At 36.3% G+C, this 22,472-nt stretch overlaps 2 protein-coding genes across 10 annotated transcripts in view; one reads left to right on the top strand and one right to left on the bottom strand.

Moving 5' to 3' along the window:
- Nucleotides 1-22,472, bottom strand: part of MACROD2 (mono-ADP ribosylhydrolase 2) — a 2,017,409-nt gene that overhangs the window by 1,676,499 nt on the left and 318,438 nt on the right. The window lies entirely within an intron of this gene.
- Nucleotides 397-12,772, top strand: FLRT3 (fibronectin leucine rich transmembrane protein 3). 2 transcript variants are annotated; one of them, XM_061208751.1, is made up of 3 exons: nucleotides 397-602; nucleotides 8,769-8,942; nucleotides 10,523-12,772. In XM_061208751.1, the coding sequence occupies exon 3, from the start codon at nucleotides 10,566-10,568 to the stop codon at nucleotides 12,513-12,515; it is 1,950 nt and encodes a 649-aa protein (XP_061064734.1). In that variant the 5' UTR covers nucleotides 397-602; nucleotides 8,769-8,942; nucleotides 10,523-10,565; the 3' UTR covers nucleotides 12,516-12,772. The 2 variants fall into 2 exon arrangements, with proteins under 2 accessions (XP_061064734.1, XP_061064735.1); XM_061208752.1 differs by lacking the exons at nucleotides 397-602; nucleotides 8,769-8,942 and adding an exon at nucleotides 9,340-9,501.

Below are 22,472 nucleotides of genomic sequence, written 5' to 3'. Positions count from 1 at the left end.
AAAAATGAAAATAGTATGATTTTGCTTAACTTCTTTTTAATACAGATGGCTTAAAAATAAAAAGAACCAGTGTCTTTCTATTGTAATCTTATAAATAGCCTTCTAACAGTCTTGTATTTTTTATAAGCTTGCTACCACTCCCCTGTTGTAGTAAACTTCAGAAAAGGTTGTGATTCCAAAGGGCTGCCTACCAACCGAATGGCATCCTGGCCTTGGCAGGCTGAGCGCCTCATTCTGGCTGCTCTCACTCCCTCTAGCGATGGCAAAGCTCATCTGTCTGATCACCCAGTTACCTCACTGAACGAGAGCTTGGCGAAGTCCTGCCCATCTATGACATCACCCCCTTCTTCAACCACTGCGAGGTGAAGCTTTAACTTCAGACTTGGAGGTGGGCTGTGCAGTAAACTGGAATGCTGTCCCTTGCTGGCTCCTCAGTGGAGGCGTGATCTGAACAGGACCAGCTCAGCCTGCAGCTGCCGTTGGCTTTGTGTGGACTGGACGCCGAGCTGGGCAGAGGGGGAGGGTTATTACTCCAATTCCCGGGCAGTGGAATTACAGCTAGAGCGGCAGAACATATGGGATTGCTTTTTCTCGCCTTCCCGGTAAGTGTTTCCCATGTTTTTCCTTATGATTGTCCCAGAAAGTTTGCTTGGTTTTACTCTCTAGAAAGAAATGACTTGGTATCATGAGGCATCCAAATACGAACGTTTGCTCTGTCACCAGGACGAGCAATGTATGTGCGTGCAAGCCAGCAAGGAAAAATTGGACTCTTACAGCCAAATGCAAGAAGTTTCTTGAAACCTTTCTTTCATTAAAAAAAAAACGAATGATAAATGGCTATTTTCTGTCTCGTGTCATTGCTATTTGAAAAGAGCCTTATAGAAAACATTAAGTTGGAAAGTTAAATGTTAGATGTTAAGGAATACGAGGCAGATTTTTTCACAGAGAGGAAAGCGAAAGGTCTTGCTAACTTGGTGTGTACTGTATGTGTGGTATGATCACCAATTGCTGCTTTTACAACTGTGAAAGAAAATCAATAATCCCTCAGCCCATGAGTACGCAGTACATGAAAAGCATACATCTTGCTCACAGCTAGCCCAGCTACTCCTGGAGACTTATGTGCCTCTGGAAGGATTAACAGCTACACCTAGATTTTAAAGCTTGCACTGCTATCCTGCCAGAGCTGCTTCAAGCATTTCAGGCTTGCAAATCTCAACTAGTGAATTTAACTCAGAGGAGGGGGAGACTGTCTTACAAACCATATCCCCTCTCCAGAAAAACGCCAAAATCCATTGCTTGGGCAAATGTAGTATGTGACTAGCATAGTAATTGGCAAAGTCTACTCAGAAAAACTAACAAAGCTCAGCCTGGAAGTTAAGCCTGATGTATGCAGGGATTTCAGTGTGGCAGAGGGTAAAAAATGAGTAGAGCCCTCATCAAGTGGGATATGCAGAGTATCCATTCACTTGCAACTTATAATGGGAAAATCTTATATTGAAAGAAATATTTTTATACAACAAAGCTTTCCAAAAGTAGTTAAATGTATCTTCTCAAGAAAATTTTTTTTCAGTGAATTAGATCTGAAACAAAATGGTTGCATAGAGGTAAAAAGTACAACAGGCCTATATTTTCTCAACATCTGGGGGTTTGATTGTTATTTATTTATTGAGAATTTAAAAGATTTTTTAAAAGCCTTGATATGTGCCAATCATGGAACCAAATTCTCCAATGGTTTTAACAATTAACTATTTTAAATTTTCTTAATAAATCTATCTGCTCTAAAATGCACACATATGTTCCTTCGTTATAGCAGGAAACAACATGAATAAAGCCACTAGAAAAGTGCTTCAGCTGTAGCAATGCCTTTCATTTATCTCCGACCACGTAGGAATATCCTGACCAGCATAAACATAAAGAAGGAATTTGTCTGTTTTCAGATAGGACCACTTATGCCTGCCCCAAAGTGACAGATGACAGATACCCATCTCTCTTGAAATGAGTAAAGAAAGAAATGAACCTTTTAAAAGTACTACAAAATATTAATATTACCGCTACTACCAATATTAATAATAATATGCCAGGTTTTAATCTATAAGAAGATTAAATCAGAGATATGCCTCTTAGTTTGCAGATATATGTGTGTGTATACACAACATATACACACACATACACAAACACATACATATATTAGCCTGAAATAAAAAACAGCGTTACAAAAACATGATTGCATGTATTTAAGTAGGAAAAGCACATCTAATTTCTTTTTTAAATAGAGCACTGCCAAAAATATATCTAGTCCAAGGATCAGAAAAGATATTATTGAATGAATAAACATAATGAATTCATTAATATTGTGTATAATACTGTATAATACTATCAGTTATTAATTAGGCTGTATAATACTATCAGTTATTAATTGGGCTTTTCATTCCCCCCCCCATTTTAACTCAATTATGGTTAGGTTCAAAATGCCCAATTAAACACTTCCTAAACATTAACGTTGGTGGAATATATAACTGGGCAGCAAGTAAAGTTTTTACAAAAAGAAGAAAAACAGTAAGAAAATTTGTCATAACTGAATGTGGCAGTAAAATAGAAGGTATGTTTCTTTTGCTTTCAAGTGTTAATTAAGGAGCCTCCAATTCCATCAAAACTTTTTCAGAGCTAAATGAAGCGGTGTGAAATAAATTTGGTTGAAATCTTGTGGCTGTCAGACTTTGTTAGCAAGCTATTAATTATCTTTACCCCAGTTTCTTCTCTAGACTATATTGCCCAATCAAATAGAAACTCCAATTACATTCAGCACCTCCTGCCTAGGGACACAAGACCCTAATGAACACTCAGTGTCTCCAGATGAAAAATACAATTATCATCTTTAAACATGCAAGTGCACTGCAGAGAGATTTGTCTCTGCTTTTCTTGGCCACACACACTAGGGCTTCCTCCTCTTTCTGGATTATTTTGAACAATTTTAAACCCTACAAAAATCAGTAGCAGAGAACTTGCCTTGTATTAATGTTATATGAATGTTTCTTTATGCTTTTATTCTTGATATGCCAAATGTTCATACCAATATTAAATTAAATCTGGTCATTAGAAAAAAAAATTGGTTTAAAACTGCCATTTCAGTGGATCTTAACTTTTCCCCCTATTTTTAAGGTGGGTGGGCTACATAACAAAGAATGTGTTTAATGCCAAGATCCAAGACTAACTTAAAAATTTTGATTAAACCCCCTTAAATATTCTTTTATTCAACCAGTTTATTTTAATAGTATTATAAATAATTGTTGACGGTCAAATGAAGACCACTATAAATGAAGTCAACGAGGGAAATAAGATTCAGTAAATTTTTCAAAGCCTGTAACTTCTTCCCTCCTTTTCTCCTCAGTCCCCCTTGCCTCCCACCCCCACCTTTTGCCCCAGAGGCCTTTACTGTTCTTCTCAACGGGAGGCTTTGTTGTAATTAAACCAGAGGAAAACTGGCTGGCAGCAGCCAACATCTGACCTAGGGCTTCTGAAAGCAGTGTTCTGGTAGAGTGTACCACCCCCCAGCGGGCAAAAACTCTACAGTAAATCTCTAAGCAATATTAATTCTCCAAAGTGCATTTTTCTCTTCAGAGCATAAAAAGGGCCTTTTCTCGACTCTTTCTAACATTCCACCATTTCAAAAACTTATCACAAGTCAACAAACAAATTTCCATCAAAGAGATGGTTTGTAAATGTCTTCTGGAAAAAGCCTTCTGCCGCTTAAGAACCGAAATAGGAATATACATTTCAGAAAGCATTTTCCAGTTTCAGAATGCAGATCAACATCGCTAAATTTGGTAAAACATCACACTAAAAAACAGTCTGAAAGCCATGTTTATATTGCACAGGAGAGCAGGTTTCAGGACTTTGACTTGTCTGTTGACAAGAAGACCAGAGAAAACAGATTTTAAGTAAAAAAGAACGAAATGTAATCTAAGCAGCAGCTTAAAGTTGCATTTGTTTAACATATTAATAATCTCTTTCCTAGCCCCCAAATCAAGTGTCAGGAATGTATAAAAAGCTCTCTCCAGGTATTCGTCTGCTTAAATGAGAGAAAGGAGAAATTGCTCTCTCTTGATGAGACAATGACAGCTTTTGTTCTTTATTCTTTCACTTTTCACGTGCACAAGTTACCCTGGCAACTTTGAAAAGAAAACCCAGAGACCACATTTGGTTAAACACCATTTTTAAAGTGTGCCACTGGACTGTGGATTGATCAGTCTATGTGGTGATGATTTTCTTCCTCTTCATTTGGTTTAAATCAACAATACTCAACTCTGACATGAAAAAAACAAGGTGTTTTTTATGATTAGGGATGTTATCATCCAGCCCAGTGCTTGGCACACAGTAGACCCAAATATTTGTTCTACTAGAGTATGGAAACTTGAATATTAGAAATTTAAAGCATATCAACCAAATTGTACTCACAACACTGAAAAAGGCATTTCAAGTTTGCAGTGGGAAAATGTTTGCGGTTTAACAAAGATAAGCATAGTTTTAATTGCAATTGCTTAAAAGTCAATGCAAACTTAAAGCTTGTCCCCTGCCCCAAGCTCTCTACTGCTCACCTTTACCAACCTCTAAATTAATATCTTATTCATTCTTATAAGCCATGGTTTTCTAACTCATTTAGTCTGGCTTAATATCATAAAGGAAGCAGCCTTCACTATGATGAAAGATAACATCCCAGTTTGCCTTTTTGTTTTAAGGATGCTCAGTTTAACTTTATAAGCCACAACAAACGAAGCAGAATTAGATTCATTTATCACAAACCTATTGGGGGCAAGAACCAGTAACATAAAAGGAGAAAGTAAAAATACTTTGCTTTGGAACTTTCATCCCCTATTTGCATAAATGAAACAAACCTTACAGGCCAGAAAACAGTCTGGATAAAACTACGTAAGAAAAGGCACACTTGCTTCTCTGCCTCTCAGCAAACCCTTTAGAATTCATGACTCTCAAGAGGAGAGTTAGAGGTCCTTCTGCTTGCCTGGCATTAAACAAAAGAATTGGAACTTTCCTGAAATCTGATGATCGTGGAAAATTTAACTACCAGACAGGCTGCTTAGAAAGCATTTTGCTGTCACCATCAACTAACCTGATGTACTCCAGTTTTTCAGTTTAACCATACACATAGTTTATTTGAAATACCATTTGTCGTTACAAAGACTTAGCATTCATAGGTTGATCATTTTTTTGAGCTTTCTAGCAGCAATTTAAACCTTCATGAATAAATTACTTTCCTAATACTCCAAATTATGATTGTATAAATTCCAGTTTACCTAGAAATATTAACAGACTTGGATAAATTTGAGTAAGCATATATTTTCTTCAATCTCAAGGTTTTACTCAAAATAATAATGCAATTAACTTTGATTAAGAGTTCTACATGCCTTTCTACTTTTAGATTTAATATTTTTAAAAGTTTCCCAGAGAGTTAAGAGACCCTGATGTGAGGCAAAGCATTAAAAAGAAACGAAAATCTCAAAACTCTATACTCGATTTAAGATTTTTTTTAAATGAGCAATGATTTCAAATCAAAGTCAATTTAAATCAAAGGGAGCAAATAAAGGATTTAGGAAGTTAGCACTATCAACATATAATCTTAATCTAAGTGATCAAAACATGAGAAATACCCTGTCATCTCAAACATTCCCACCTCCAAAATACTGTAGTAGCAAAGAAGGAATCATATAAACATGTAGATTGCCTCAAGTTCTTGACTTTATTTAAATACCAGTTTTCTATTCAGATACAACTTCTTCAATTATGTTAGTTTTCTTAAAGTATCTCAAAATGATAGCATCTTTATCTATTTACATTCTTTTAAGTGTATCATGGAAATAAATTGGAGGCTTCTTGCAAACGTGATTACATTATAAATGCATTTTTAAAAATCCACAATTTTTATTTATAAAGATAAACTGAATAGGAAAATCCATATTAAAAATCTGATTTACCAGTGAGGCGATTATGTTTTTCTTCTTTTTGCTACAGTTCTACATGCTATATACTGAAGCAATGATAACAATTTAAAAAAAATTTTAAGCATTCCTTTAAATAACCAGGGTTCCATTTATGTTTTCCCCCAAGTTACCCCATTAACAATATTTTTCTAAAAGATCGATTCCTTTTTGTTCAGAAGTAATGGCCTCTTTCAAGCCTATGCAGACATAAAGGCTCTGAAGTCGATGTTGTGGAAACCAGGCCACAGTGTCCATGCCAGTGGGGATCATTTTTCTTTTCATCAGTCACATTCAACTACAATGTCTTTATGTGCGTGAATATGTAGAGCCAGCTCAGAAAGAGGGAAGTCTAAGCATGGGGGTAGGATCACTTATTTTAGATGGAGAGACCATTACAGCCTCTAATATGTAAAATAAAACAAAACTCTTTAGCACTATAGTTTTTAAATATAAAAGGTCAGGAGAAGATATAAAATATAAGATATAAAACACAATCAAGCATGCATTGAACTGTTTGAGCTTAAGTAAAGGGAGTAAGAACTTGTGAAGGAAGCTTCATTTTTCAAAGAGTATCCTTCTCTCCAGAGAAACATGCTTTATATTTTTGCCTTTTGTTTTAATGCAATCTGGGGAGAAAAGAATGGCATTTTCCAAGAACTTAATGAGATTTCAGGCTTTCTGTTAATCCCACATTATTACCACTATTGTATTAATGGCAATGTGAGTTTGCATATCAAATAGAGCAGAGGAAGCAGTTTCACAAATGTAAAACAGAAAAATAAACAAATTAATCTTCCTTCTTTTCACACCAATTTAGAATATTTTTTCTTTCTCTGGGTTAAAAATGTGAAAATCAAAACATATTCTTGGAGCTTGAATTGGTGAAATACTTACAGCTCAGCTACAAGCTTTAGCTCTGGTTATCATTATGATCATCACCTTGCACATACTCTAGGCTGACCAACAACTTTTAAATTCCCATTCATCAGATTAATCTTTTCAACTTTAGAGTATGTCCTGGTGTATGAGAAATGGCCAGCTATTGGCAACATTTTAAGCAGGTTCTCACCTGTGATTTTTATAATGGTTTTGATTAGTTTTTAATGCAGTTCAACAAAAGTAACTGTTTTTTAAATTGCTTTAAATTTTTTCTTAAATTTACCAAATTACTTTATATGTTGAATAATTTTCAAGCTTAGAAAACATTTACAGAAGATACTTTTTAAAGTAACATTGTAATTATAATTTCACAGCTTGCTTTTCCATTTTCACATACCAAGAAAGCAACAGTTTTCAAGAAAATACTCCACTGAAATTCAACAATAATGAGCAAAACCCTAAAGGCATCACTGTAAAACCTCACATTAAACAATAAATCACTTAAACTTTCCTTTATGGGCACTTTGCAATATTCACTAGAGACTACTTTATCCATCTGCTAACTGCTATTTTTACTTCAAGTTGCCTAAATAATAAATTAAATGTATCTGTAATTTTTTTTCAGTTTCCTTCTGTTAATGCAGTCTATTAGTGTTGATATCTGGTGACAAACTAAAAGAAACCGAACTTTCAAAGAGAACCAGAAACACAAATTTTGGCCTTATTTAACAGTCACTTTCAGTACTGTTTGAATTCTGGAACAGATGCTATCCTTGTTGGATGCTAGGTAATTACTGGGGGAGAAGCAAATTGCTTCTACTTTCAGGGTCAAATATTTCCATGATACCTTAACGAACCCTACTTGTATAGAAAGCCCCTGAGTGGGTAACCTTGCGTAACAGATACTGATCCTACCCACCTCCCCTGTCCACCCACAAAAATCGTCATGCATATTAGATAATGAACAAAGCAGTCATCATTAAAGTCATGAGTCTCTTTGGTAAAGCCTTAAGCCCTTTCAGAAGTGAAAAAAGACAGTCATTGGAAATTGGCATGTTCCTGTTTGAACCTAGAGGGAAATGCCTTGTCAGCTTTTGATATGCTTTCCTAACGGTCATTACAAGGAGACATTGAAATAGCGTCCTTTCTGTCCCAAATACAGTTTTTCAAGTTCAGTTTGCTAAAAATTATATTCTCCTGAAAAAAATACTATGACTTGAACTTCTACACTGCCTTTTGGTCAACAATACCTGAGTAACTAGAGTTTCAAGATCATCAACTAGCCCTTAAAAACACCTCTAAGGAGGAAGGTCATAGTGTCCACATTCTGCAATTGGGAAAATTGAGGCCTGCAAGAAGAATTAAACAGGGCACTGAGCAAATCAAAAGAAACGCTTCTAAAGCAAACCCTTTTCAACTCTTTAAATTGTAGATTGTATGACTTTGTAAAACTATGTTCAGAAATGTCTAAAACGTTACCATGGCATTTCTGTCAAAAATCCTTGTTATGTCTTTGTTCACCTCTTTGACATGTACTTGTTTTCTTCTTTTTAAACATTTTATCATTTTATATCTAAGATTTGAAAGTGAACTTTTAAAGATTGGCCTGACCTGAATTCAAAATCCATGCAAGGGGCTTACTGCCTCTTGAATGAAGCTTTGCTTCTGATTTGTTGAACAATCAGTTAACAATTGAAATTATCTATTTGGTGACAATCTCAACTTTGGCTTCCACTTTATTTACATAAACGGGAAGTAAAAGACAAAGAGGTCATCTTATCCCTTTGCAACAACTACTATGACGAAAGATGTGTTGCTTAAAGAAAGAAGTGAAATTAAATTTCTAGGAAATTTCTCTAGTGTGTTAACGTTCATTAAAACATTTTACTTTCACAGGAGATGCTCAGACCCAGTGTATTTCAAGGAACAGAAACATAAAGGAAACCTAGTATGCTTCCCTTTTTTTTCCATGAAGAATATTTGAATTAAGTTTTTTTACCTCTGTGACTGCACCAGCTATTCTGAGAAAGCAGCAAGAAGCAAAAGCTGGAAATAGCTATTTCACAGCAGGTAATCACACCTCAGGATGTAGCTACTGTACAAAGTTTATACTTGGATAATACTGGATGGGAATAAAGGTGGGGGGTAACTGCCTGAAAAACCTATTACTATACAGGTCTTAGCATCATGAATGGCTTTCTTCATGAGGATCTGAAGTTACTATCTCTGACCACATTGCACAGAAGAGGCAATAAGAATTTCAAAGAGAGCAGTTTCCACTAAGGGAATTAAGCTACACAAAAGGAACCTTCACACAGAAACTCTATAAGAAAGAAAGAAAAAAAAAATACATAGGAAACCATGTGTTCTACATAGTAACAGGAAACTGAATTGTTTCTGGTCCCCACTTTAATAAGCTTGCCCACCATGCTGAACCGCAGCTGGAATGTTCATTGACAACAGCAAGCCTGATCTGGAGGTGTGTGCGGCATAGGATTACTTGAATAAACAGTGAAGAATATTTCCAAGGACTAAACAAGAGTTTATAAGTCCCAGCCCCTCACCAGGAAAATAATATATGCGCATTGGATTTTCACTCACGCAAAATTTACCCACATCGTTCAATAAGGTAGGAAAAATATTAAAGTCTTTTATTTTCATGCCTGAAATTATAAAGGCTAATTAATACCTAAAGGTGCTGAAGAAATTATATTACACAATAGATCAGTACAAATCTATAATTCTCCAGCCATGGAGAATGTTGAATAATATTTTAGATTAGAACTTGAAGAAAGATAAATGCATTGTGAAAACATGTTATGAGATAGAATGTAATGAAAAATGTTCATAAAGCCATTAAACCATGTAGTACAAAACATACAATAAAATGGGAGAAAAAGAAAGAGCTAGTTTAACATGAAATGGAATTTTCCACTTAGATTAGCTAGATGTATTAGCTGTATGTCTTTCCTTCCCTAAAGTAAATGAAAAAGATTCCTTCTGATTTTCTTGCTAGAAATACCTATCTCACATGTTTAATATTAATAATCAAAGAAAAATAACATCAATAATCAAAGCAAACACTTGGCTTTACTGGGATTCAGGATCTCAAGAGATGTGTAACTATTCCTGAATAGTAAGAGAATAGATTTTTTTTACTACACATTTCTACACTTGTACAGTCTACCTAATAGAAAGCAGATATAAAATTTTTGTTCTTAAGAACAGTAACATTATTCTCTTTAAATATAACAAATCATATTCATATGTGTCAATTCATTATGAATATTAAGAAAAAATTAGAAATCTGACTAGCTTGGTCAATGACTGGCTATGAAACTGATATAAAGTATTATGAAAATGCTTTAGAATATTCAATAAAACTAATTATGTTTAACATTTCAAAGTCAGATAGATTTGGGACATAATACTTCTTAAAACCAGAAACACTTAAGGTAAAAAGATTATGTGATTGTGTTCATTGTTAGCTAGCAATAAAACCTAAGCATGCAAAAAAAAAAAAATTAACTAATAAAAGTGATTATAGATGTTGCAGTTTCTACATCTATTTTGAATACCATTTTAAATATGCTGGCCTGATGGTTTTCTGTCTTTTTTTTTTTTTTTTTTTTTAACTCACTCCATTTTAGGGCTCTGAAACTACCTTGTGTAAAGACCTCAACACTGCTGACCATGATCAGCCCAGCCTGGAGCATCTTCCTCATCGGGGCTAAAATTGGGCTGTTCCTCCAGGTGGCACCACTATCAGTTATGGCTAAATCCTGTCCATCTGTGTGCCGCTGTGATGCCGGTTTCATTTACTGTAATGATCGCTTTCTGACATCCATTCCAACAGGAATACCAGAGGATGCTACAACTCTCTACCTTCAGAACAACCAAATAAATAATGCTGGGATTCCTTCAGATTTGAAAAACTTGCTGAAAGTAGAAAGAATATACCTATATCACAACAGTTTAGATGAATTTCCTACCAACCTACCAAAGTATGTGAAAGAGTTACATCTGCAAGAAAATAATATAAGGACTATCACTTATGATTCACTTTCAAAAATCCCCTATCTGGAAGAATTACATTTAGATGATAACTCCGTCTCAGCTGTTAGCATTGAAGAGGGGGCATTCCGAGATAGTAACTATCTCCGGCTGCTTTTCCTGTCCCGTAATCATCTTAGCACAATCCCCTGGGGTTTGCCCAGGACTATAGAAGAACTCCGTTTGGATGATAATCGTATATCCACCATCTCATCACCATCTCTTCAAGGTCTCACTAGCCTAAAACGCCTGGTTTTGGACGGAAACCTGCTGAACAACCACGGTTTAGGTGATAAAGTTTTCTTCAACCTAGTCAACTTAACAGAACTGTCACTGGTACGGAATTCCCTGACTGCTGCACCAGTAAACCTTCCAGGCACAAACCTGAGGAAGCTTTATCTTCAAGATAACCATATCAATCGGGTGCCCCCAAATGCTTTTTCTTATCTAAGGCAGCTGTATCGACTTGATATGTCCAATAACAACCTAAGTAATTTACCTCAGGGTATCTTTGATGATTTGGACAACATAACCCAATTGATTCTTCGCAACAATCCGTGGTATTGTGGGTGCAAGATGAAATGGGTGCGTGACTGGTTACAATCACTACCTGTGAAGGTCAATGTGCGTGGGCTCATGTGCCAAGCCCCTGAAAAGGTTCGGGGAATGGCTATCAAGGACCTCAATGTGGAACTGTTTGATTGTAAGGACAGCGCACTTGTAAGCACCATTCAGATAACCACTGCAACACCCAACACAGTGCATCCTGCTCAAGGACAGTGGCCAGCTCCAGTGACCAAACAACCAGACATGAAGAACCCCAAACTCACTAAGGATCAGCGAACCACGGGGAATCCAGCAAGAAAAACAATTGTCATTACAGTGAAAGCTGTCACCTCCGACACAATTCGTATCTCTTGGAAACTTGTCCTACCTATGACTGCTTTAAGACTCAGCTGGCTCAAACTGGGTCACAGCCCAGCGTTTGGATCTATAACGGAAACAATTGTAACAGGAGAACGCAGTGAATACTTGGTCACAGCCCTGGAGCCTGATTCGCCCTATCGAGTCTGCATGGTTCCCATGGAAACCAGTAACCTCTACCTATTTGATGAAACTCCTGTTTGTATTGAGACTGAAACTGCACCCCTTCGAATGTACAACCCTACAACCACCCTTAATCGAGAGCAAGAGAAAGAACCTTACAAAAACCCCAATTTACCATTGGCTGCCATCATTGGTGGCGCTGTGGCCCTGGTGACCATCGCCCTTCTCGCTTTAGTGTGCTGGTATGTTCATAGGAATGGATCACTCTTCTCAAGGAACTGTGCATACAGCAAAGGGAAGAGAAGAAAGGATGACTATGCGGAAGCTGGCACCAAGAAGGACAACTCCATCCTGGAAATCAGGGAGACTTCTTTTCAGATGTTACCGATAAGCAATGAACCCATCTCAAAGGAGGAATTTGTAATACACACCATATTTCCTCCTAACGGAATGACTCTGTACAAAAACAATCACAGTGAAAGTAGTAGTAACCGAAGCTACAGAGACAGTGGTATTCCAGACTCAGATCACTCACACTCATGATGCTGGAGGACTCGCAGCATACTGTGTTTCAGTTTTTTTAAACCTAAGGGAGGTGATGGTAGGAACCCTGTTCTACTGTAAAACACTGGAAAAAGAGACTGAGAAAAGCAATGTACTGTACATTTGCCATATAATTTATATTTAAGAACTTTTTATTAAAAGTTTCAAATTTCAGGTTACTGCTGCGATTGATGTAGTAGAGAAGCCTGAACACAATTCTATATTTTAGTACTTTTTAGTAATTTGTACTGTATTTTCCTTGCAAATATTGAAGTTATAAATCATTTACTTTGTGTTCTACTGAGTAAGATGACTTGTTGACTGTGAAAGTGAATTTTCTTGCTGTGTTGAACAATCAGAACTGCGTTCACATGAGATCCTTGTAGTATAAGCACAGGCCATTTTTCACTTTGGTATTAATAAAATGTAAAAAAAAGAAAAACCGGCTGAATGAGAAAAATTAAATTTCAAAAGGTAGTTATGAAATAATGTTCCAATTATTAAATTTGTATTCCAGTGGTATTCAATAATCAAAATATGTGAAGTAATGGGCAATATCAGACTTGCTGCATAACTCCATTTTTACCCTAAGCAAATTAGATATCCTTAAGAAAGTAAACATATCTTCTGAACTGAATCCATCAGCTGGCATAAAAGGAGTGTGAAGTCTGCTGTTGTTAATGCCATTGTTAACAAAGCTTTGAGAATAAAGGACTTCACAAAAACAATAATGTAAGCGTGCTTCCAGTTTAGGGGGAAATCTGTACTTAGGAAAACATGAAAACTTAGACTCGCATAGCGTAATGAACACAAATCTCAGAATTGCATTCTGGTTTTGCCTATATCATCCTGATTTTTGAAAAGTCAACTCTAAAGACACAATTGTTCATGTTTATGATGTTTTTATCATAAAGGATGTCAAAAAAAACCTTACACACATTAAAAAGGTAGCATAACCAGAAGCAATTCCCCTCAGCAATGAAGAGAAAGTAGTACTTTAAATGAGAATTTAAAAGAAAAATAAATACTAGAAATTAAACTTAGATCTGGTTTATGTGAAACATTTTAACACTGTACATAAACGTGCAATTTACGTTCACAATGATCAAGAATACTGCCCATTACTGTCACAGTTTTCCAGATATGACATAATTAACTTGTAATGTAACATTTCTTTCCAGCTTCCTACTGAATTGTGAGCTATTACTTGTTTAAAAACCTCATCACTTTTTTGTTGCCATGATTTTTTTTTTCCCAACAAAAAACCAAAGTGCATTGTACGCCCTTTGGCCAGTCTTGTATGTGCCTTGATCCAACGCTATATGTATTCAGCTTTTAAAACTCGACAAATTTTTCATACTTCCTTAAATATGAAAAATTGTGGTCTTATTGCTGAATAAAACAAAAAAAAGGACAAAATAATCGTGCTTGCTTTTTCAGGATTATGTTACTATCACTAAAGTAGCAAACTGCCCAACACATTAGTCCTAAGTACCCCCGTGTATTTTTCTAGGCATAAAAATAAATGTTGGCTACAAATAAAAAAATAGCAATATCTTGAGCTCGTGTATCATTTTACTTACAGGGTTCAGTGTTTTCATGCATAAACAAATATCCTAACAGTCTTTTGGAATACTCTTACAGAAAACTTCAGAAGTGGTTTTGTGACCTTTCAGTCTTTGTACACTGCTGCTGTTGTCCTGGCTGATACCTTAAGGTGGTTTTTGAAAAATTAATATTTTTTAAAATAGCTTTTTGGTAGTATGAGTTGGCATCAGAGGATCTGATATCTCAGATTTACCACTTACTAGGTATGTGAAAACAAACCATTTACTCTCCTTAGCTTAGTTTCCTTATCTATACAATGGGGCTATTAACACCACCCACCTCACAGGGTTGTTGTGAGGATTAAATGAGACAATGTGCTTGGAAACTGTACAATGTTCAACAAAATACAAGTTACTACTATTATGGTCAAGCAAAGTGAGCCATGTGTTCCCAGTGGTTTGTTACATATCGCTGCTTCTACTACTCTGCTAACAAATATCTCCAACTGCCTATGAAACCTCATTTATTCATTTGCCATCTTCAAATGTTTCTCAACACTTTCTCTTTTGACTTCCTGTTAAGGATAGTTGTTTTCTAGGGATAACTTAGCAAAGAAAATGTGATTAACATTGAATACAGGGAACATTTTCCGAAGGAAGTCTGATTTTGCTTCCAGAGGTTTTGAGTAGTTTAGCTACAAGCTCTGCCAGAAGTCAGGGAAAGGGCTGGATGGTTCCATAAAGTCCCTATAAACCTGTGAGTTTATAAAAAGTCAAAAGCCAAGACTATTTTCCACTTAGTATACCTTTTATGAGCACAGAAAATTTTATGTGTTCTAATACATGCATTTTAATTATTTTACCTGGGATAAATCAGAAATATGTTTTACACTAGCAAATAGAGAAAGCACTGAGAGGGTAAAAGTTTATTCTTTTACCTAGGCTTGCTATGAAATCCAAATACTTTGCTGAAATATATATATACTTTCAATAAATGACAAAACACAAATCTCCACCTTAAAGGACACTAAATTAATTATAGATACATATACATCTATCCCAAGCTAAATGTTCACAATTTTTACTGATCAGGTACTAACAAAGAAAAATGTAGGAAAAAAAAAATTCAATCCTGAATATGCAGCTTATACATTTAACAAGAATACAATGGGGAAGCTACAAAAAAAATTGAGGGAAAAATCACTCCCCTGCTGAATGTTTGACAAAAATCAAAAATTGTTTTTGGATGCAGGCACTTGTAACTGCATTAAATCACTGCACTTACACTCTCGTTCCCTATTAAAAACAGCACTGTGTCCTTTCAGTGAGGCCTATTTATTAAAAGTATTCCCCCATGCCAAAGGAACTAGTAAAAAACTCTGCTTTACTAACCACATTTTCTGAGTAAAGCACATTTTATAGGTACATGCCAACATGACAGTTTTCATGAGGAATCCAAAGAGACCCACATGCTTTAAAGCACCTGAAGTGTGGGTGTTAAAAAGGAACCAATCCACCACTGAATTCACTTTAAGATTAGCTCATCTGCCCCTGAAAACAGTAGTGGCATTTACAATTCTAATTCCTTTCTCCTACTTAGCATGATTAGCAAATCTTAATTTAGCATAGTGTTGGAATTAAAACTACTGTACTTTATGCTTTTGGACTATTGATTAAATTAGCAAAAAAAATAACTCATGGTTATCAATCACTTTCTTAAGAACTTCAAAGTTCTTTACAAAAAAATCTCAACAGCCAATGACCTTTACTGAGTGGCTTCTATATTATAAAATAGTAGGAGCTTTGCCTTCAAGAAGTGTGCTGTCTAGAGGTTGTAAGGCATTAAATAAATAATCTAGTGAAAGTTATACTGTGACTGCAGTATAGACAAAATAATTACATCTATCTGGATGGATCAAGGAAGACCTCATGAAGGAGGTAAAACTAGGGCTGGTATTGAAAGATAGGAAGGTATTTAAGGAGAAAGCAAGAAAAACAGGTACTGGCCATGGAGAGAAAATGGTGAACAAAGTCATGGAGGTTGGAAAACAGTCGCAGCGCTTCTCGATGCTGGCTTTGGTCAGAATCACTTGGGGAGGCTCTTTCTTAATTTAACCAGGCCGCAAAACAGACCTACTAAATTTAAATCTCCCAGGTTAAGTTTGAGTATTTATATACTTTTAATCCTAAAGGTGTTTCTGCTGAGGTTGAGTACCACTGATTTAGGAGATGTTTGTGGAAAGGCCAACAGTCCAGCTGAAACACAGGGTCCATGAAGGAGATAAAGCTGGACACATTTTTTTAATGTCAGGCTTTGTTATATTGTGTTAAGTGTGTTAAATTCCAAGCTGAGAAGTCTTCATGATATTCTTTGGCAGTGGTTGTTAAGCAGGTGCATAAATAATCAATACTTTAGGGACATTTTGTAGAAATAAAGAATATTGCATGAAGGATAAAGAAGGAGAAACTGGGAGTAAGAAGACAAGTTAGACATCTATGCAGTATTCCAGGCAAGAGGAAATAAGAGCCTGAACAGTGAAATAGGGTTTTTAAAAAATGTGTAATTCAAAAGATACAGGAAAGGTAGAATTTCTAGGAATTGGAAACTGAAGAAAGAATAAAAATTGAAGATAACTGTCAGCCTGAGTAAGTAAAATATTGGTGAGGCAATTAATAATGATGGAAAATACTGGAAAAGCAAATGTCAGAGTATTTTGTACATAATGAGTTTGAATAGGTGACCATATGCACAGTACAGGTTTACAATGGCTGATTATTTTAGTAGTTCCGTCTTTGCCTTCCATAGTTACCCAATTTAGATGATAAATTATAATCACCGTAGGTTTAAAGTACTTTTATGCTACCCCTCTGGAAATGTCTACCAGGAAATTGGAAATGAGGGTGTGGGGACAGATCTTCGGCATCAAGGAAGGGAATCCATATCTAACAGCTTATTATTAAATTTGAGAGGATGGATGAGATCACCAACAGAACGCGAGCAGAGAAAGAGAGAAAAGAGACAAAGGAACACCTACGCTTTGTAGGGACAGAAGAGGGAAGAGGAATACAAAAACAAACAAACAAAAAAACCGGAGTCACAAAGGGGAAAGATCATTTTGAGAAGAAAACATAATGAAATCAAGGAACTAGAAACATTTTTAAAAGGAGGATGTCAAAAGGTAGTCAGGAATATAGACTTGGAAGAGGAAACTGAATATGAAAAAAGAGGAGACCATCAGGGATTTTGAAGCAGTGTCAGCAGAGTAAGGAGGCAAAAAGCCTGTGTGATGTTGGCAGGATAATGAGAGATAAAGAAAACAGAAACAATGATTAAGTCTACTCTTTAAGAAGTTTGGAGGTGAAGGGATCTTGCTTGGTCGGTCATGTTGAGGATCAAGAGAAATAAAAAAGAAGTGAACGCCAGGAAGGATATTTACTGACCTCAGGAATGAGACAGAGTTAGGAATCTACAATGAGGACAGGGAGCATATTTAACAGAAGTGAAGAAAATTGAGATGCACAAGAGGTGTGGTCCAAGTCATGGCTGTGACTCTAAGATGACTGAAGTTAAAGGCTGTGACTGAGAAGCTGCAGCTTTGGAAGAGTCACCAGCGAGGAGGACACCATCACTCCGAGAGATGGAAAGGATTGGTATGCAGGTAAGGCTTATAAGACAAGCCCTAAGGAAGATGGGGAAATGTCCCAGAGATGAAGAAGAGGGAGAAGATGATGGAACTAGACGATGTCGATGTAAAACAAGAATTTCAGAAGAAAGGACTTTGAATAGTGGTGAAAAACCAAAGTCAAGAAGAGGTCTTTCAGGGGAAGGGAAAATTTTTTTGAAACTCCCTACCTCTATGCCACACCCCTCCCCTTCCCTAGCTGCATCAAATAGTGACAGTAAGAGATGCAACAGGTAACAGGGAAGGTGTCATCCTCAGGGAACAGACGTCAATTAATTCAAGGTGGTGGAAAGAATGCTAAGAGAAATGTGAGTAGCATGGGAAGCTGGAACCCAAAAGTAAAGGATTGAAATGGGCTCAGTGGAAGCAGTTAGGATATGGGCCAGAGAGGAGGTCAAAACCTCAGACGGAAAGAGACACAAAGAAGAAAAGGAGAGCAGAGGAGGGCATTGCACCTAGGATTCTAGCAGATGATCACAGTTTAAAAGGATGTTGGTCACGAGAGGTCAGTGGAAACCTCTGTTCAAAATAGTATAGACATTCTGAACGGATGAAAGAAAAAGAACTAGAATAACCAAATTAACATTTCTCTATTCTTTGAACATCAAAACAGATTTAAATCTAACTTTATCTCAAAGTATTTCTGAAGAAGTATTTCTACCCACCCGTGCAAATTTTTACCAGGCTTTCCCACAAGTATCATAGAATTCCAGGGGTAAGCAAATCACATTCTAGACCCCTCCCACTTCCTACCCACCATCTCATTTTTATACTATATGGGTGAAATGAGATTCGAAATAAATTTTAGGGCTATCTTGAAAGTTTTTTTTTTTTCTTTTTTAAGAGGCTTCAAAAGGAAGTATGCAGCCACAGGGGTGTGGAAGTTGGGGATAATGGGGTTTTACAGACTGATTGTGTACACACACAAAAGCAGTGCTCCTTTTTCAATGCCAGCTGGTTGGGGGGCTGGGGAGAGAAGTCTAGGAAATTACTACCCAAAGTAATTACCCTTTTGAATGTACATCATGGCTCTGATAATTGTGGCATTACAAAGCTGAAGCTAGTTTATATCAATGTTCCATTAAAAAGCATGGATTCACTGCTGGAATTCCACATTTTAATTTCCTAGATGTGAAGACCAATGCTAATAATAATAAAACAGTAAAGACAAGGTGAAACAAAAGTCTAACAAACCTATCTTTTAAAAATATGTTCTACAAACATTAGCAATGTCTCACACACACAAGTGGGCTTAACAAATGTCTGGTGATCACACCACTGCTGCAGACACTGCCATTTGTTGAGGACTTGGTCAAGCACAATGCTGTTTTATATATTTTAATCTTGTTTAATTCATACGGTAACTTTACAGGTAGGAATTATTATTTGTATTTTTCAGATGAGCATATTAATACTTCGAAAGTTTATGGAGTTAGATATTTTATTCATTCAACATTAACAATGATTTATTGTGCTTGGGTCTGAGTATATAGCACTGAACCATAAAGACATGGAGATTACAGTTGGAGGAGGCAGACATTCAGATATTAAACAAAAACCAAATGAACATAAAGTGAAAAATCATGACAGATGCCATGTAAGAGAAAAACATGGTGCATGAGTGAGTATAACATGAAAACCTATTTAGATTGGGTGGTAAGAGAAGCCTAAGACCTAAGCGATAAAGAGTCAGCCACGCGAAGAATGAGGTAGAGTGTTCTGAGAAGTTTAGTGAACTTAGGGATTGAAAAAAATGTCAGGGGGCTCAAGCTCAGTGAGCAAGACAGAGGTGAGATCAGCGAAGCATGCCTGGATCAGTTCCTACAGGGTCTGGTAGGCCAAGGCCAAGGTAAAAAGTCTGGACTTCATTCTAGTATAAGAGAAGGCCACTGGAGGATTGTTAACAGGGGTTTGGGGAGAAGGAGGAAGAGAAGAATGATGTGTGGGGATCAGACTATCAGATTTCAATTGTAATAAAGTCACTAGCCACTGTGTGGAGAATGAGTAACATGGAACAGGATGGTGGCAGTAAGAGGAGAGAGAGGAAAGATGCCAGGTATATTCTGGAGCTATAACAGAATCTTTCTTAAAGTTACATAGTTAGCAAGTGGTAGAACAAGGATTCTGTCTTCTCCTGAAGCTTGAGCTCTTAAACACTCTGTTTAAATAGTGAGCAGAAATGTTTCTTCAATAACTTTAAAAAGGAGTTTCAAGTCCATAAAAAAAAAATATTTCATTTTACTGGTATAACAACTAGACGACATTTTTAGGATTAAATCTCAAAACGTTTCAATGGTGCAAATGTGAGTTTTTCTCCCAAGGCTTACAGACCTCTGCCCCATGATGCTGAATGATGACGTTTGGTGGTCACTAGTTAATGGCTGGAAACTATCCTGAGAATAACACTTGTCTTTCTTGCAGCTTTCAATAAATTTAAACTTGGAGTTGGCAGACAAATCTTTATGTTTGAGTCACCACAACGCCTTCTCATGATCCCTTTGTGTCTCCTAAAACCCAGAATGGAAGTTCCAGATCACTGAAGTTTTTCACCAGGCTTGGTGCTGAATTTGAGACATATAACCCATGAGTACTACTACATAGTCTACAAAGGTAAAGAAAAGCCAAGATCATTTAATGGTTTTCAAATAATTATTTAATTATTAAAAAAAATAATCTTTGAACTATCAAAATGCCTTATTCAGAGTATACTTACCAGACTTGTATAAATAGAGACAGGTATTAGAGATCTACATTTAATTCCATAATTTTAGCCAATATGTCATAGAATCTTGGAGCTAGCTAGAAAAGCTTTCATAAATTTTAGAGATGTGTACTAACAATTAAATAGAAAAACCAATCCCTTCATTGTTTTGAAACAACAAAAAATTTGAAAAAAAACGTTTGTAGTTGAACTATAAGCTATTTATAGTTTTTAAAAAGTCCGTAATGGAAAAACATGTCTGTGAATCAAAATATGCTTCTAACTACTGAGGAATGCATGGCTCATAGCATTCAACATATAGGAGGTAATCCTACCTTTATTGTTGTTATTATTATCTAATATACTAAATATTTTATTTATGTGTAATTATCCATATCCTCCATTAAAATGTAAACTCCATGAAGGCGAGGAATTTTTTTTCTCCTACTGCTTCACTGCTAAATTACCCCAACCTATAGAACAACGCCTGGCACCTAACAGACACTCAAAAATATAGTTGTTCGATGAAGGAATAAAAGAATGAACAAGCTTCAAAGGGTTGTATCACTATCATCTGAGACGATCTTTGTAAAAGCTCTCTGCAAACTGTAAACCATTCTACAAACATAGAATATTATCACCAACTTCATGATAACTACATTTACTAAGTATTCCACAGCCATTATCTCCTTTGCTTCCCAATTGACAAAAGAAATTGAAGTTCAAACAGATTCTGCAACTCACCCAATATCACACAGTATAAATTGGCAGAATTAGAACTCTAAAAAACAACTTAATTCCAAATGTAGCCACAAGGATCTTTACTCCACATCTCCTGTCTTTTCTACATGTTGCTCTCTTCATTGGGACATGCTGACTCCAATGTGTAAAACCAAGTATACTAGAACACTCTATGTACAGGGCTTCCCTGGTGGCGCCTACCAATTCAGGGGACACGGGTTCAAGCCCTGGTCCGGGAAGATCCCACATGCCACAGAGCAACTAAGCCCGTGCACCACAGCTACTGAGCCTGTGCTCTAGAGCCTGCGAGCCACAACTACTGAAGCCCACGCGCCTAGAGCCCATGCTCCACAACAAGAGAAGCCACCACAATGAGAGGCCCACATGCCGCAACAAAGAGTAGCCCCTGCTAGCCACAACTAGAGAAGGCCTGCGCGCAGCAACGAAGACCCAACGGAGCCAAAAATAAATATAAATAAAAATAAATAAATTTATTAAAATTCTATGTAAAATTGATATTTGAGATGATGATAAAGAACACTGTCTGTGAATTAGACAAATCTGGGTTTGCATCCAGTTTCTACCACTTACTTGGGGTATGGCCTTGGGAGTTTAGCCAACCTTCCTAAGCCTCAGTTTCACCGTCTGTAAAATAGGATAAAAATAGTGCCTTTCTAGTTGTAAGGAATAAATTATATATTTCAAGTTGAGCATTCAACTTATACCTGGCTCTCAGCAAATAACCAGTAAATTTTATTTTCACCTTTGATGATGAAGAAACATTTGCCTAGTATCTAATATTAGAACTGATATTTGAACAGAGGGTGACAAAAAGTGGAAAGTGTGGAAGCAAGATCAACAGACTTTCTCTGCAATTTCTATTTTCCCTCTAAACCTGTACTGATTTTATAGAAGCTAATGCTAACAAAGGCATACTTTTTCTCCCCATCACAGGACTGGGCTCATTATATTACTCTGCAACCCTTGGTAAAAGTTCAAGAATGTCTATTTAGATCTTCTGCCCATTTTTTGATTGGGTTGTTTGATTTCTTGATATGAGCTGTTTGTATATTTCCGCCTGCTAAAAAGTGGAAGGAGTAACAAATTTTTAAAAGATTGTTATCTTAAGCTGTTAAAATGGTAGACGTCATCTTGGTTATTCCAAAATCCCAATAAAAATTTTTGTTTATAAGAACAAATAGATGGTTACTTGTTAAATCAAACTCACAGAGTTACTAATGTGTATCAGTGTATGAGCACCAGGGACACCGTTTTGGATGAATTA

The sequence above is a fragment of the Eubalaena glacialis genome, chromosome 13 (genome assembly GCF_028564815.1).
Source record: "Eubalaena glacialis isolate mEubGla1 chromosome 13, mEubGla1.1.hap2.+ XY, whole genome shotgun sequence".
NCBI lineage: Eukaryota > Metazoa > Chordata > Mammalia > Artiodactyla > Balaenidae > Eubalaena > Eubalaena glacialis.
This window is presented reverse-complemented; position numbering and strand designations above follow the sequence as displayed.

Excerpts from the sequence above, each read along its gene's own strand:
- FLRT3 (XM_061208751.1), top strand. The coding sequence starts at position 10,566 with ATGATCAGCCCAGCCTGGAGCATCTTCCTCATCGGGGCTAAAATTGGG.